The sequence below is a fragment of the Carcharodon carcharias genome, chromosome 11 (genome assembly GCF_017639515.1).
Source record: "Carcharodon carcharias isolate sCarCar2 chromosome 11, sCarCar2.pri, whole genome shotgun sequence".
Classification (NCBI taxonomy): domain Eukaryota; kingdom Metazoa; phylum Chordata; class Chondrichthyes; order Lamniformes; family Lamnidae; genus Carcharodon; species Carcharodon carcharias.
The window spans coordinates 45,080,420-45,096,050 of record NC_054477.1 but is presented as its reverse complement, the minus strand read 5'-3'; the positions used below and the strand labels follow the sequence as shown (position 1 = coordinate 45,096,050).

The 15,631-nt window shown below is 44.8% G+C and overlaps 1 protein-coding gene across 1 annotated transcript in view; it reads right to left on the bottom strand.

The window, feature by feature from the left end:
• Positions 1–15,631, bottom strand: part of hsph1 (heat shock 105/110 protein 1) — a 107,243-nt gene that overhangs the window by 15,305 nt on the left and 76,307 nt on the right. Inside the window, exon 14 of the mRNA XM_041199632.1 lies at positions 4,865–4,990. Within this exon, the coding sequence (XP_041055566.1) occupies positions 4,865–4,990 (126 nt within the window). The remainder of the gene's footprint in view (positions 1–4,864; positions 4,991–15,631) is intronic.

Here is a 15,631-nt window from a genome sequence, read left to right as displayed (position 1 = left end):
GGCTAAAGATGGCATAGATTGGGACCTGAATATTGAAGGATATGTGACATTTAGGAAGGACAGGAAGTTAGGAAAAGGTGGAAGGGTGGCTCTGTTAATTAATGATGATATTAGCACATTAGAGAGGGATGATCTAAGTTCAGGAAACCAGGATGTGGAAGCAGTTTGGATTGAGATGAGAAATGATAAAGACAAGAAATCACTTGTGGGGAGTGGTATAGACACCCTAATTGTAACTACACTGTAGGACAGAGTATAAAAGAAGGGATAATGGGAGCTTGTCAGAAAGGTACAGCAATAATCATGGGGGGGTTTTAATGCACATATAGACTGGAAAAATCAGATGGGCAAAGGTAGCATAAATGAGAAGTTCATAATGTTTTTGGGATAGTTTCTTAGAACAGTATGTTCTGGAGCCAACCGGAGAGCAAGCTGTACTAGATCTGGTATTGAGCAACAAATTGGATTAATTGATAACCTCAGTGAAGGCACTCCTAGGTAGCAGCAATCATAATACTAATTTTACATTCAGTTTGAGGGAGAAATAAGTAGGTCCAAGACTAGTATTTTAAACTTAAATAAGGGCAATGATGAGGGCATGAAAGCAAAGCTAGCTAAAAGTGAACTGGCAAATGAGATTAAGGGATATGTCAATAGAAGTTCAGTGGCAGACATTCAAAGGGATATTTCAGATTACACAGAAAATATACATTCCAACGAGAAAGAAAAATTCCAAGGGGGGCCCATCATCCGTGGTTAACTAAGAAAGTTAAAGACAGTATCAAGCTTAAAGCAAAAGCACATAAATCACACAAAGGTGGCTAGTCAGAAGATTGGAAAGAATATAAAGAACAGCAAAGGAAGACAAAAAAGATTAACAAGGAGGGAAAAATTAGTATGAGAGAAAGCTAGCTAATAATATAAAGATGGACAAATAAGAGTTTCTATAGCTATTTAAATAAGGGAGTTAACAAAGTGAGCGTTGGTCCTATAGAAAGTGCATCTGGGGAATTGATAATGGAAAGTAGGGAGATGGTGGATGAATTAAACAGGTATTTTGCTTCAGTTTTCACTATAGAGGACACAAGTACCATACCAAAAATAGCTGTAAATCAGGAAATGGAAGAGAGGGAGGATTTCAGGAAAATTACAGTCACAAGGGAAGTGGTATTGAGCAAATTGTTGGGGCTGCGGGCTGACAAATCCCTGGGTCCAGATGGACTTCACCCTCAGGTCTTGAAAGAAGTGGCTAGTGAGATAGTTGATGCATTGGTTTTAGTTTTTCAGAATTCCCTAGATTCAGGGAAGGTTCCATTAGATTAGAAAATAGCAAATGTAACTCCTTTTTCAAATGGGAGACAGAAATCAGGAAACTACAGGCCAGTTAGCCTAACATCTGCCAAAGGGGAAATATTAGCAGCTATTATTAAAGATGTTATAGCAGGGCACTTAGAAAAATTCAAGGCAAATCAGGCAGAGTCAACATGGTTTTGTGAAAGGGAAATCATGTTTATCCAGTTTATTGGAGTTCTTTGAAGGAGTCACATATGCTGTGGATAAAGGGGAACCAGTGGATGTACTGTACTGAGATTTGCAGAAGGCATTTGATAAAGTGCCACATCAAAGGTTATTGCGGAAAATAAAAAGCTCATGGTGTAGGAGGTAACATGGATAGAAGATTGGCTAGCTAACAGGATACAGAGTCAGCTTAAAGGGGTCTTTTTCTGGTTAGCAGGGTGTGATGAGTGGTGTGCCACAGGGATCAGTGCTGGGACCTCAACTTTTTACAATTTATATAAATGATTTGGATAAAGGGACCGAAGGAATGGTTGTTAAATTTGCTGATGACACAAAGATGGGTAGGAAAGTACATTGTGAAGAGAACATAAGGAGGCTACAAAAGTGACAAAGATAGGTTGAATGAGTGGACAAAGATCTGGCAAATGGAGTATAATGTGGGCAAATGTGAAATTGTTCACTTTGGCAGGAATAAAAGATGAAGATTATTACCTAAATGGTGAGAGACTGCAGAGTTCAGGTTCAAAGGGATCTGGGTGTCCTAGTGCATGAATCACAAAAGCCTAACATGTAGGTCCAGTAGGTTATTAGGAAAGCTAATAGAATGTTATAATTTGTGAAGGGAATTGATTACAAAAAGAGGTGGTGGTGGGGGGGTGTTAGTGGTTACGCTTCAGTTGTACAGGGCATTGGTGAGACCACATCTGGAGTATTATGCACAGTACTGGTCTCCTTATTTAAATGAAAGATGTAAATGCATTAGAAGCAGTTCAGAGAAGGTTTACAAGGCTAATACCAGGAATGGGTGGTTGTCTTGTGAGGAAAGGTAGGACAGGTTAGGCTTGTATCCACTGGGATTTAGAACAGCAAGAGACAACTTGATTGAAACCTTTAAGATCCTGAGGGGTCCTGACGTGGTGGATTTGGAGACAATGTTTCCTTTTGGGGGAGGATATAGAACTAGGGATCACAGTTTAAAAATAGGGGGTCACTCATTTAAGACAGAGATGAGGAGAAATGTTCTGAGGGTAGTGAGTCTTTGGAACTCTGCTTCCACTGCCTTTTGAAGAAGAGTCTTTAAGTATTTTTAAGGCAGAGCTAGATAGATTCTTGAATAACAAAGGTGGGTAAAAGGTTAACAAGGGTAGGCAGGAACGTTGGGTTGAGGTTATAATCAGATCAGCCATGATCTTATTGGATGGCAGAGCAGGCTCGAAGGGCCGAGTGACCTACCCCTATTCCTAATTCATATGTATGTCACCAAGGGGCAGCATGTCAATGAGAAATAGGATATGGCCAAGGACAGACCCTTGGGAAACTAGAACTAATAATGTGGGAGAGGGAAGAGAAGCCATTGCAACTGATTCTCTAGCTAGTTTAGAACACAAGCAGGCAAAAGCAGACTCATTCAGCCGGACGATTGTGGAGAGGCATTGGAGAAAATAGTGTGATTGGCTGTGTCAAAGGCTACAGGCAGGTCAAGAAGGGCAAGGGAAAGTTTACCTTTACCAGTCACATACTAAGAGCTGTATTGGTACAGTGACCCTGATTGGAGGGTTAGAAATCCTGGAAAAAATGGGAACGGATTTGGGAGGCGCCACCACATTCAAAAGATATAAATTGGAGAGGTAAAGGAGGCTAGAGATGGGGCAGTTGTTTGCAAGGACCTTGAGGTAAAAGGGTTGATCTTTTGAGCAGAGGGATGATGATGACAGGTTTAAAAGAGAGGGAAAATACCCAAGAGAGAATCATGAATAACATCAGCTAACATGGAGGTGAATGTTCAGCAGTTTAATGGGAATAGGGTTGAAGAAGCAGGTGGTGGTCTCAATGTCAAACTCAGAGGGCAACAGGGAGCTTTACAGGAAGTTTGGCCTGGTAGGGTTGTAGAAGGGAGCAAAGCAGCAGAGGCAGCTGATCAGGTGATTTTGATGTTGGTGAAAAAGCTGTTCATGAGCTCTTCACATTTATTGTCGAAAGGGAGGTTGGAGGAGACAGGGAGAGGGGATTTTATCTCTGAATTCCAGGATGACCCTGGAATAATGATCAGTTTTAACAGACAAAAGCAGGACTCAATAGTGTTTATGTAGCCCAGACAGATCTCACTATAGATGGCTAAACCAATTGTCCACCATATCCTTTCAAGTCTGTGTCTGCTGGACTTAAGGACAGCAGAGTTGAAGGCCGGACTGGGGGAACAGCTATGGTGAGGAGGAGAGAGTGTGGTTAATTTGTATAAAGAAAATATCACTTTTTCCAACATTACTGTGGGATATGGTGAAGCAAGCTTGTGGGCAGTGAGTTAGTAAGTTTCTGATTTAATTAAACTGAAGATAGAGTGCAAGGTTTAAATCAAAAGTTTAGGTGTAAAAGCAGGCATTTTGAAGTGGAAATGGATGAGTTAAGATGAGATACAAGTAAGTACAACATGAATAGGAATTTGCATCAGGAGATACATGAAAAGTTGAATTTTTAGATGTTGAATTTCAAGAGAGAAAGAAGGAAGTTTTACAACTGGCAAAGATCATAAATGAATAAAGCAAAGTTATTAAATTGATGTTTCCTGAAAGTAGTGGCCATATGAGATCTCGAAGTAAGTGTTGTGTGAGCACAGTCCTGTAAAGGAAGCAGCCTTTAGCTACCCCAGAGAAGTGTCTGGTTGTTCTAGAAAGCAAGGTTGTGTTACAAGCCATTGTCGAATGAGAGAAAGAAGCCCTGTGAGATAACTCTCCTATAGCAACAGTGGGTGCCTTGCGGTAATATTACTGGATGTTTTATAGATTAAGAATCTGTTGGGATTTATAGATTAAGAATCTGTTGGGATTTATAGATTAAGAATCCGTAGGGATTTATAGATTAAGAATCTGTAGGGACTGTTGCTTGGAGAGTCTAGCTAAGTAAAAATCTTTTGGGAAATGTTACAAGGCTAAACTTAACTGTGTAACAGTAATATTGTGTTTAAGCTTTCTTTTTTGTTAAAAATGTTTCAATTTAATATTTAAAATATCCAGAAGTGGTAGTGGAATCTTTACTTCTGACTTCAGTACACATACCTTCTCATAATAAAAATACAAATTGCAAATCATTGTGATAGCTTGACTAAGTTTCCCTATGCGATTTGGTCAGCCCAGCAATTGCCACCAGCCATATCATAACAATTGCTGTATGGCAAATTTGTAAAACCAGTTTCAGTCATAAACACAGGAGGTGCAAGATTTTTATATTACATATAGATACAAAATGAGGGAGTGCTTTGAACTAAAAATTACTCATCCTGGATTTCTTTTCCCCTTTATAGACAGTTTCACTTCCAGATCTGGCATCTTGAATGGACTGATAAACATACCTTAGTACTGACGAATTTTTCAAATGGTCCACAGAGTTTCTCTCTGAAGTCATATATGTACTCTTCCACAGCATTTTTGGCATGACTTCTCTCTTTTTCCAACTTGTCCTGCATGATCATATCCCCCTGTTTTGAAAGGAATGCAGTTAAGTGTACTTGACTGCTGCTGTGTGCAATTATGCTGATGTCTGAAACATAGGGTAGAATCTTACCTATGGCAGGCAAATTAAGACCCGCCCCATGTAGCGCGTGGCCGGTAGCGCGTGGCCGGTAGCGCTCATTGCTACCTGTGCTGGCAGGGGAAGGATGGACAGTTGGGGCCTATGTTCTGTCGCACATGTGCGCAAAAGAGCGCAGCAATCTTCCTAAGACATCGAGCTGCCTCAGGGAGATTAAGTGGATAATAAAAGTTTTTAAAAAATAAAGTAAAAAATTATTTAAATATGTCCCCTCCTGTGACAGTGTGACATGAGCTGGACACGTTTGTGAAGTTGACAAAATTTATTAATTATATAAAACCTTTAGGAAACCTCATGGAAACCTTCCTGGAAAACACGAAGGCTGCTTGGGCTCTTCACCTGCCCGCCAGCCTTAAGGTTGGGCAGGCAGCATTGTTAATAGGGTAAATTGCTTTCTTACTGGCCTTAATAGGCCGTTGACAGTTTGATGGGTGCGCAGTCACCTCCGGGGTGGGCCTGCCGAACGCAATATTGAAATGACGCACGATGATGTCGGGATGCACGCCCAACGTCATCTCGCATCATTTTACGTGTCGGTGTGACTAGGCCGCCCCCCCCACACCAACGGCAATATTCTGCCCATAGCTTAATTGATCCAAGCCCATAAAAAAAATCCCTGCAATTTAGTATAGGCGAGTAGAGCAGAAAGTAAAACAGTCCTCCGTGTAGATACATCCTGCTTCATATCAGTATCAGATCACCTACTTTCCTAGCACCTTCCAAAGGGTTCAGCCAACACTCACGCTACAAACACAAATAAAAAAAAAAAATGGAGAAAATCCTTTGCTATGGATATCCCCAATGGAAGTGAAAGAGGCCAACCTTTTAACATAGGGAGGCTTTAGATACCCATAATAGTGACAAACAAACCCTTGGGGGGAAAAATACACCCTTTCTTTGCTTCAGCAGGAGTAAGTGAAGAAATGAGATGAATTAGCAGATGCATTAGTCATAATTTTCCAAAGTTCTTGAATTTAAAGGTTTCCACCTATGCATTGGGAAAGTGTCAAACCATTCTTTAAAAGAGAGGAAGCACATTGCTGCAGGAGTTCCTTAGGGTAGTGTCCTAGGCCCAAGCATCTTCAGCTGCTTCATCAATAACTTTCCCTCCATCATATAAGATCAGAAGTGAGGATGCTCACTGATGATTGCACAATGTTCAGTACTATTCGAAACTCAGATACGGAAGCAGTCTGTGCCTGCATGCAGAAAAACCTGGACAATATTCAGGCTTGGGCTGATAAGTGGCAACATTTCATGCCACACAAATGGCAGGCAATGACTATCTCCAAAAAAGACAATCTAACCATCACCCCTTGACATTCAATGGCATTACCCTCGCTGAACCCTCCACCATCAACATACCAGTGGTTGGCACCATCCAGAAACGTGGTTACAAGGACATGTCAGAAGCTGTCATTCTGTGGCAAGTAATTCAATTCCTGATTCTAAGAGGACTAGAGAACATACTGAAGGGGGAGGGTGAACAGCCAGTGGTCGTGGTACAAATGACATAGGTAAAAAAAAAAAGGATGAGGTCCTAAAAGCAGAATAAAGGGAGTTAGGAAGTAAGTTGAAAGTAGGACTTCAAAAAGGTAGTGATCTCAGGATTACTACCAGTGCCATATGTCAGTCAGAGTAGAAATAGCAGGATCTATCGGATGAATACGTGGCAGAAGAGATAGTGTGAAGGGAAGGGTTTCAGGTTCCTGGGGCATTGGGACCGATTTTGGGGGAGGTGGGACCAGTACAAACTGGACGGGTTACACCTGGGCAGGACTGGGACTGATGTCCTATGGGGAACACTTGCTAGAATGGTTGGGGAGGGTTTAAACTAAAATGGCAGTAGATGGGAACCTATGCAAGGAGTCAGAGGAAGGAGAATCAAAGACAAGAACAAAAGACAGAAAGCAGAAAAATAGTGAGAACGGGACAAGTAATGTTAAAAAGACAAGCCTTAAGGTTTTGTGCCTTAACGCAAGGAGCATTCGCAATAAAGTGGATGAATTAACCGCGCAAACAGACGTAAACAGCAATGATATAGTCGGGATTATGGAGACATGGCTGCAGGCTGACCAGGGATGGGAACTGAACATCCTGGGGTATTCAGTATTCAGGAAGGACAGACAGAAGGAAAAGGCAGTGGAGTTGCATTGTTGGTTAAAGAGGAAATTAATACAATAGTGAGGAAAGATATTAGCTCCGATGATGTGGAATCTGTATGGGTGGAGCTGAGAACACTAAGGGGCAAAAAACGTTAGCGTGGGTTGTATATAGACCCCCAAACTGTAGTGGTGATGTTGAGAATGGCATTAAACAGGAAATTAGAGATGCATGTAATAAAGGAACATCTGTAATTACGTGTGACTTTAATACACATATAGATTGGGCAAATCAAATTAGTAATAATACCGTAGAGGGGGAATTCCTGGAGTGTATACAGGATAGTTTTCTGGACCAATACACTGAGGAACCAATGAGAGAACAGGCCATCCTCGACTGGGTATTGTGTAACGAGAAAGGAATAATTGGCAATTTAGTTGTGCGAGGCCCCTTGGGGATGACCGACCATAATATGATAGAATTCTTCATCAAGATGGAAAGTGACGTAGTTGATTTTGAGACGTGGGTCCTGAATCTTAATAAAGGAAACTACGGTGGTATGAGGCGCGAGTTGGCTATAATGGATTGGGAAATGTTACTTAAAGGGATGACGGTGGATAGGCAATAGCAAACATTCAAAGAGCACATGGGTGAACTGCAACATTGGTTATTCCTGTATGGCGCCAAAGTAAAATAGGAAAGGTGGCCAAACCATGGCTTACAAGGGAAATTAGAGATAGTATTAGATGCAAGGAAGAGGCATACAAATTGGCCAGAAAAAACAACAAACCTGAGGATTGGAAGCACTTTAGAATTCAGCAAAGGAGGACCAAGGGATTGATTAAGAAGGGGAAAATAGAGTACGAGAGTAAGCTTGCGGGGAACATAAAAACTGACTGTAAAAGTTTCTATAGGTACATGAAGAGAAAAAGATTAGTGAAGACAAATGTAGGTCCCTTACAGTCAGAAACAGGGGAATTTATAACGGGGAACAAAGAAATGGCTGACCAACTAAATACATACTTTGGTTCTGTCTTCACAAAGGAGGACACAAATAACATACCAGAAATGTTGGGGAATACAGGGTTTAGTGAAAGGGATGAACTGAAAGAAATCAGTATTAGTAGGGAAGTGGTGTTGGAGAAATTGATGGGATTGAAGGCCGATAAATCCCCAGAGCCTGATAACCTACATCCCAGTGTACTTAAGGAAGTGACCCTAGAAATAGTGGATAGATTGCTGATCATCTTCCGAGATTCTATGGACTCTGGAACAGTTCCTACAGATTGGAGGGTATCTAATGTAACCCCACTATTTAAAAAGGGAGGTAGAGAGAAACCAGGAAATTATAGACCAGTCAGCCTGACATCAGTAGTGGGGAAAATTCTAGAGTCCATTATAAAAAGATATAATAGCTGAGCACTTGGAAAACAGTGGCAGAATCAGACAAAGTCAGCACGGATTTACGAAAGGGAAATCATGCTTGACAAATCTACTGGAATTTTTTGAGGATGTAACTAGTAGAGTTGATGAAGGGGAGCCAGTGGACGTGGTTTATTTGGACTTTCAGAATGCTTTTGATGAAGTCCCACATAAGAGATTAGTGTGTAAAATTAAAGCACATGGGATTGGGGGTAGTGTATTGAGATGGATAGAAAACTGGTTAGCAGACAGGAAACAAAGTGTTGGAATAAATGGCTCTTATTCCGAATGGCAGGCAGCGACTAGTTGGTCCCACAGGGATCAGTGCTGGGACCCCAGCTATTCATAATATATATTAATGATTTAGATGAGGGAACTAAATGTAATATCTCCAAATTTGCCGATGGCACAAAAGCTGGGTGGGAAGGTGAGCTATGAGGAGGATGCAGCGATGCTTCAGTGTGATTTGGACAAGCTGAGTGAGTGGGCAAATGCATGGCAGATATAGTATAATGTGAATAAATGTGAGGTTATCCACTTTGGTAGCAAAAGTGTGCCGCATTGTTGCAAGCCCACCACATTAATTGTGCACGCCGTTTCCAAAGCAGGTGGGCTCTCATTCGCCTGCCACGCCATCATCTTGCCGCTTCATTACGCCAGGCACCATATTTAAGGTGCAGTCGCGCACACACCTGAGCGCTTCCAGCCCATGACCGCTGCAAAGAAGACATGGCCTTGAAAGACAAAAAGACTGCAGCCCCCAGGTTCAATGACGCTTCCCTCGAGCGCCTTTTGGACGCTGGTAGTGATGTCCTCTATCCCTGCTCTGGCACAGAATGGGCAGCAACCTCATTAATCCGGCTTGGGGGGCAGGGGTGTGTGTGGCAGTGGCAGCAATGGTCACTGCCAACTTGCTGCAAAAGAGGACAGCCGCAAGAGCATGAATGATCATCTTCAATCCACCAGGATAAGTCATTCTTCTCATCACAGCTCAAAACACTCACAAACCCATCACACATCCATAGGGCCCTCGCTCATTGCCAGTTCAAGGGACATTACCATTCACTTTCACACACACCTTCATTGTTCTCAACCTGTCCATGGGACCACTCACCATCCACACATGCCAGGCATACTTATCATCTGACAAAAAGCAAAATATTGCAGATGCTGGACATCTGAAAAAGAAACAGAAAATGCTGAAATAAACTCAAGTCTGACAGCATTTGTGGAGAGAGAAACAGAGTTAACGTCTCAAGTCCGGATGATTCTTCTTCAGAGCTTTGTCAGGCCTGCAGAGTTTTTCCAGCATTTTTTATTTTTATTATACATAACACCTGGCCTGGCAGGCATCCTGCTTACACTCTCTCCATCTCAATTTATGCAAGACAAGCTCGTACAAGAGGGAGAGGCTGCAAACCGGTGGAGGAATGCCTGAAATCAAGGTCCTCACGGACTGGAGAAGCAGTGCCATCCAGCTGCACCACAAGGATCTGGACCATTCCTGTGCTCACAGTGAGATTGGCGGTGTACTACCAAGTGAAGATGCAGCAGTGAAACATCCCTCAGACAACCATGCTGCAACTGATGTGTCCTATTTCACAGGCCACTGCCATGCACAAATTATCTTGCTTTAGCAGGCCCATCTGCCAAACAGCTGATGGGGTCCACGACCCAGGGCCTCCAATCAAGCCCTGAAGAAACCTCGGAACAGGAATCAGAAGACATCTTCCTTGAAGTCCCGTCACAGCGCTCACCCACTGTGTAGAGACACACTCCTTATTGAGACCTAGCCTTAGAGTAGCCATGGGATTACAATCTAATGAGCACATCACTCTGATCCACAGCAGGCGACAGTAGGGACTTCCCAGGTGCCCGGCACTTGGGGACTGCTGGAGTCCAGAAATTGCTGAGTCAGAGTCGGATGACGAGCCTCTGAACTCAGTCGTGTCACAGTTGCTGGGGCTGTACAGGCAAGCTCGGGCATATCAGGAAAGGATATCCGCTGCACTCCCCAGGTTGCAAGGCACAATAAAAGAGTCCATCCGCCATCAGGCTGAGGTGACAGCGCGGTATGCCGATGCACCGAGGTCAACGCTAGTAAGATGGGTGGATGTCATGGAGGCCTTGGTCCAGGACATCGCTCCTGCATGGGCTGAACTCCATCACTGATGCCATTGTTGGCCTCCAACAGTGTGTACACGAGAGGGGTGTGAGGCAGCTCAATCTCACTCCAACTACCCTTTCTCCTCAAGGAGTCTGCTAGGGGCCCTTGGGCACCCATAGGGAGGAGGATCAGCAGGTGCACACCCCAGGGCCATCCACCAGGTGACTCTGGGAGCGTCCAGTCCATCTGAATCCCCCCTTCCTGTGACTCCAACATCTCCAGCTCAAGGAGGATGCCACTGCCACAGAGCAGGTCCCTGAAAGCAGGCCAGGGCCCTCCAGGTCTCGGCCCTCCAGAGGACGCCTGTCAACGTCATCACAGGCAGGGAATAGCAGTCATCAGGCTGCCACCTCTGCTGTGGATGTCCTGGGAGCACCAAGATATAGTGGCAGGGTTAGGAAGGTTAAGATGATGTAACTCTTTTAGAGTTGCACAACCTGGGCATGGGTATTAATCACTTGTATATGCTGTTCACTATTGTCAATAAACGCCCAAGAATGTCTCCCTGCCTATGGGTCCTCGTTCTAATGAGCAGTGTCCATTTCACTCAGATGTGAAACCTTTCTGCGCAAGATAAAGTCAGGTGAATCAGCCCAGGGCCTCTTTCCTGTGTTTTGTGCAGCCTTCAGACAAAAACAATGGTCTGGCCTCACACTCCCTGGACTCATTGCTGATGCCTGAACCTCGACGGTGCTTGTAATTGCTGCAAGAATGTTGCGGGCAGGCATCAGAGTTCCGTCGTTCTCGCTGTCTGCTCTCAGCATGTTTAAAGGTGGGGCTGGCCCCATCCCTTCAGCATCTGTGACCAGTGATGCTGTACTCCTGAAGGTGTCAGGTGCTGAAGACAAAAGGATTAGATGCTTTTAAAGTTTCATGGCTGCGTCTCCATGATATGAGCCCGATCACAGAGCGTAAGCGAGCTACCCTCAGCCAGACATTCTTAGAGGCTATGTGAAGATCTATGGAGTGTCCTCATTGCATGTCGTCATCATCATCCTACTGCAATCGAGCGACGATTAGTGCCTCCATTGCATCTCCGTGACAGAAGCAGTATCACAGGAGGTATGTGTGTTGCCATAAGCCAGACATTCATAGATGCAATGTGAGGACCTTATGGTGTCTCCTCACTGCATGTTGTCATCATCCTCCTGAAATCTAACAGCTACAAGGGCCTCCTGAGCCCGCCTGCCTCACCTGGCCAGTGCAAGGGCCTTATCGACGCCTTCGAGACCTCCTCACCCTTGACGTCCTCCTCATGGGAGCAGACCTTCAGCACCTACTCCTCGGCCAACTCCTCTCCCCATTACAACCTGGTGCTGCAACTGACGCAGCAGGCAACGATGATGCGTGATGCCCTCCGTGGACTATATTGCAGGGTTCCACCAGGCCAGCCTTGTTTTCAGCAACCAGATGGTTTGCTCCACCTAGTTGCAATTTGTGGCATAAGCCTCGTTATATCTTCACTCTGCTGCTGAGTCTGAGGCCGCCGCACGGGTGTCACCAGCCACGTCCTCTGCAGGTAGCCTTTGTCCCAGAGGTGCCATCCCTGCAGCCTCTGTGGACCCTGGAAGATGTCAGGGGTCTGTGACCAACTGAGAATGTAGGATTCGTGCACACTCCCTGGAAATTGCAGACCTGCAGGATCCGCTTGTGGTGGTCGCACACCAGCTGTACATTCAGTGAATGGAATCCCTTGTGGTTGACATAGTTGACTGCATGTTGTGGCGGAGATCCAAGTGCCACATGAGTGCAGTCGATGGCACCCTGCACCTGTGGAAAACCCAAGATCTGGGCAAATCTAATCACTCGCATTCTGGCTCTCCTGGTCCCGGGAAGAATGCAAAGTTGTGTGCCCTCACGAAGATGGTATCTATGACCTTATGGATACATTTGTGGATGGAGGTTTGTGATATCCCACAGAGGTCACCTATGGAGCACTGAAAAGGGACCACTGGCATTGAAATTGAGCGCCGCTGTCACTTTCACAGCCGCTGACAGTTGATGCCCTCCATGTCCATGTAGCATCAAATCCTGCAGTAGCTGGCAGATGTGACCCACCAGTTCCCTAGACATGCGCAGTCTTCAACAATACTTGTTCTCGGTCAATTGCTGGAATGAAAGGCGGTGTTACAGTCCCTGGGTCTAGCTAGGCACTGACCAGGGACAGTTCACCGTGGCTCTTCAGCAGTGTGTGCAAGAGCCTCAGCCGCCCCTTCTTCCAAAGAGTGCTGCTCCTCCCTCTGTGCAGCCAGGCACCTCGGTCATTCTCTTCTCAGTCGTCTTTGCTCTCTTTACACCATGAGGCATACAGCAAGTTCACCAGGCTCCATGATCCCGATGTACTCCTCCTGCAGGATGAAAGAGAGACATGCATGGGTTAGTTTGGGTATACTAAGAACCTGTCTTGGTTAAGTCTGAAGGCCCCTTAATACATTCCAAGCAGTGCTGGCCACAACTTAGATGGCGAGAGATTAGTGCACTGCACGGCTGCCCAAAACCCCGCCTTCCTCTGCCCTATTCCACCTGGCCAATTCCCATTGGACTGCAAGCTACGCTCTCAGCTCAGCACCGGCATTCTCCTCACCCATGCTGCAAGGTTGCGCTGTTAGCTTGAACCATGGGAGGGACTGGTCCAAACCAGGATGATGACATTGCAAGGGGCTGTGAGTGCTTCCACAAGTGACTGCTCCACAGCGGGCTTTAGCAAAGAGATTGTACAATGTGCCCAGTCATCCAGCTGCTCTGCAGTCCACTAAAACACTCAATATTTTGCAGTCTGTGCCTGGGGCTGAAAAACTTGAGTACTTGGTGGCACTTTGATGCCTCTGTATTGCTTGAGTTGGCAGATAAGCTACAGGCCTGACTCCAATCATATCAATGTGGCTAAGCCTGAACTGTCTCAGCTGCAGAGGAATCCTCACTTTTTACAAGGTTTCCCTAATGTGTGCCCGTTTCCTCTACACCACCCCCTCCCCCCCACCCCCACCCAAACCCACCCCCATGCTGCATGTGCTACCTTCAACCACAGGGCAGCCTTTGCCCCAAGCAGCACCAACCCCCCTGCCACCCAAAAAAGTCACCTCAACCGCAGGGCAAACCCTCTTCCCCCATCCTACCTCAACCTTGAAGTCCAACAGGCATCCCTCACGAATGCTCCGCAGCGTTACTGTGCACTCACCTCAGGGTTCCCCTCAGTGTGTAGCTCACCAAGTGCACACCTTTTGTATGTTGTTGGGAAACACATCCGCATGCAATCACACTAATGTGAGCGGATGATCCAGTGGGAGTGGATGAGTCCCGCAGCCTAGCCTTAGAATGATATGTTGATGTATTGATGTTCCCGACATTCGATGGTGGGAAACTCGGCCTGCCATGGACAGGTTGAGGACGATCGCAAACTGGTTTCAAGACATCATGAAACCACTTTTTGGCCTTCTCACCATATTGTCTGCTCATGCCACCAAACACACCTGAAGCTAGCGGACACGGATGACTCCACACCACAACATCATTCCTTCAATTTTGTTGGCTCAAAATCCTGCAACTCCTTTCGTAACAGCACTCAGGGTTTACCAACTTCACATGGACTGTAGCAGCTCACCATCACCATCTCAAGGGCAATTAGGGATGGACTGCAACAAATGCTGCCCCGCTAGCAGCACCAGAAAGCAACAAAGTAAGTTACAGGTCTGTTTAATATCAGTTGTAGGGTAGTTACTCAAACCTTCAGGGACAGAGTGAACAATTTTTGAACAAGTATGAGCAGAACAGAAAGAGTTAGAAACTATGTCTAAGGATTACATCAAGTCTGACCAATCTGGTCAATTTTTTTTTTGAGGAGGCCACTCACACAGTGAGAAATCTAGAACCCTTCTTCCAAAAGGATGGGGCAATTAAAATTGTTAAGATTGACAGATAGATTTTTGTTAGGTATGGTATCAGGTGAAAAGGTGGCTAAATGGAATTGTTTTGAATTCGGCATGATCTAATGGAGTGGTTAAATGGACTACTACTGCCCGCTATTGGCAAGAATGATGGCTCTCTCTCCTCTTCCGCTACCCCTGATCTAAAAACATTGCAGAAGGTGCCCAATTACATCCCAGAACAGAAGTTGCAGAACAACATTTCTTGGGTTTCCTGAGAGTGGCCAATAACGTCTTGATAGAATTTTCACTCCAAGAAAGAATGTACATGAGTCTATACGCTTTTTCTAATGCCAAGCCTGGTGGTTGGGAATCTTGGGGCTAGGAACAGCATCAATTAGAATGGTGCTTTACATGGAAGTAACAACGTTTTTTTTTTGCAGGCAATCTTGAGGATTGGCTGCCTCAGAACTAACAGATGTTGCGGTAGGGACCTGAAGCAGGTGTCAGGCTCGCATATACAATCAGACAATTCCAACTTCGGGTGTTGATAAAGGACACTTCTTGTTTGTCTTTAACCAATAAGGCAAGCAATGCACTTCCAGACAAGACTGAGGGTATGCTTTCTGCTTGCCATTTTGGGGCTTAGGAGCCAGAGGAGTGGACACAAAGTGACCCAATTTCTATGCCCTTAGCTATTAAAACCCAAGCTTTCATTCACCTCTTAAATCTCCCATAGTGGTTGGTGTCAGTTCCTCTTAAAATAAACCTTGCGATGTATATTTACATTGCATGTGCCAAGTATAAATCATTATTTAGGCCCTTTAATAAAATCACTATTGATTGATTAATAACAATGTGCTTTTATATGGCCTCTTTAAAGTTGGTGTTACAAATATTAAGTTTGTGGGGTTGTCCCAAAGTCTCTTTATTTAGGGTTAAGTGCATGAATGCAGAAGATTTGGAATTCAGC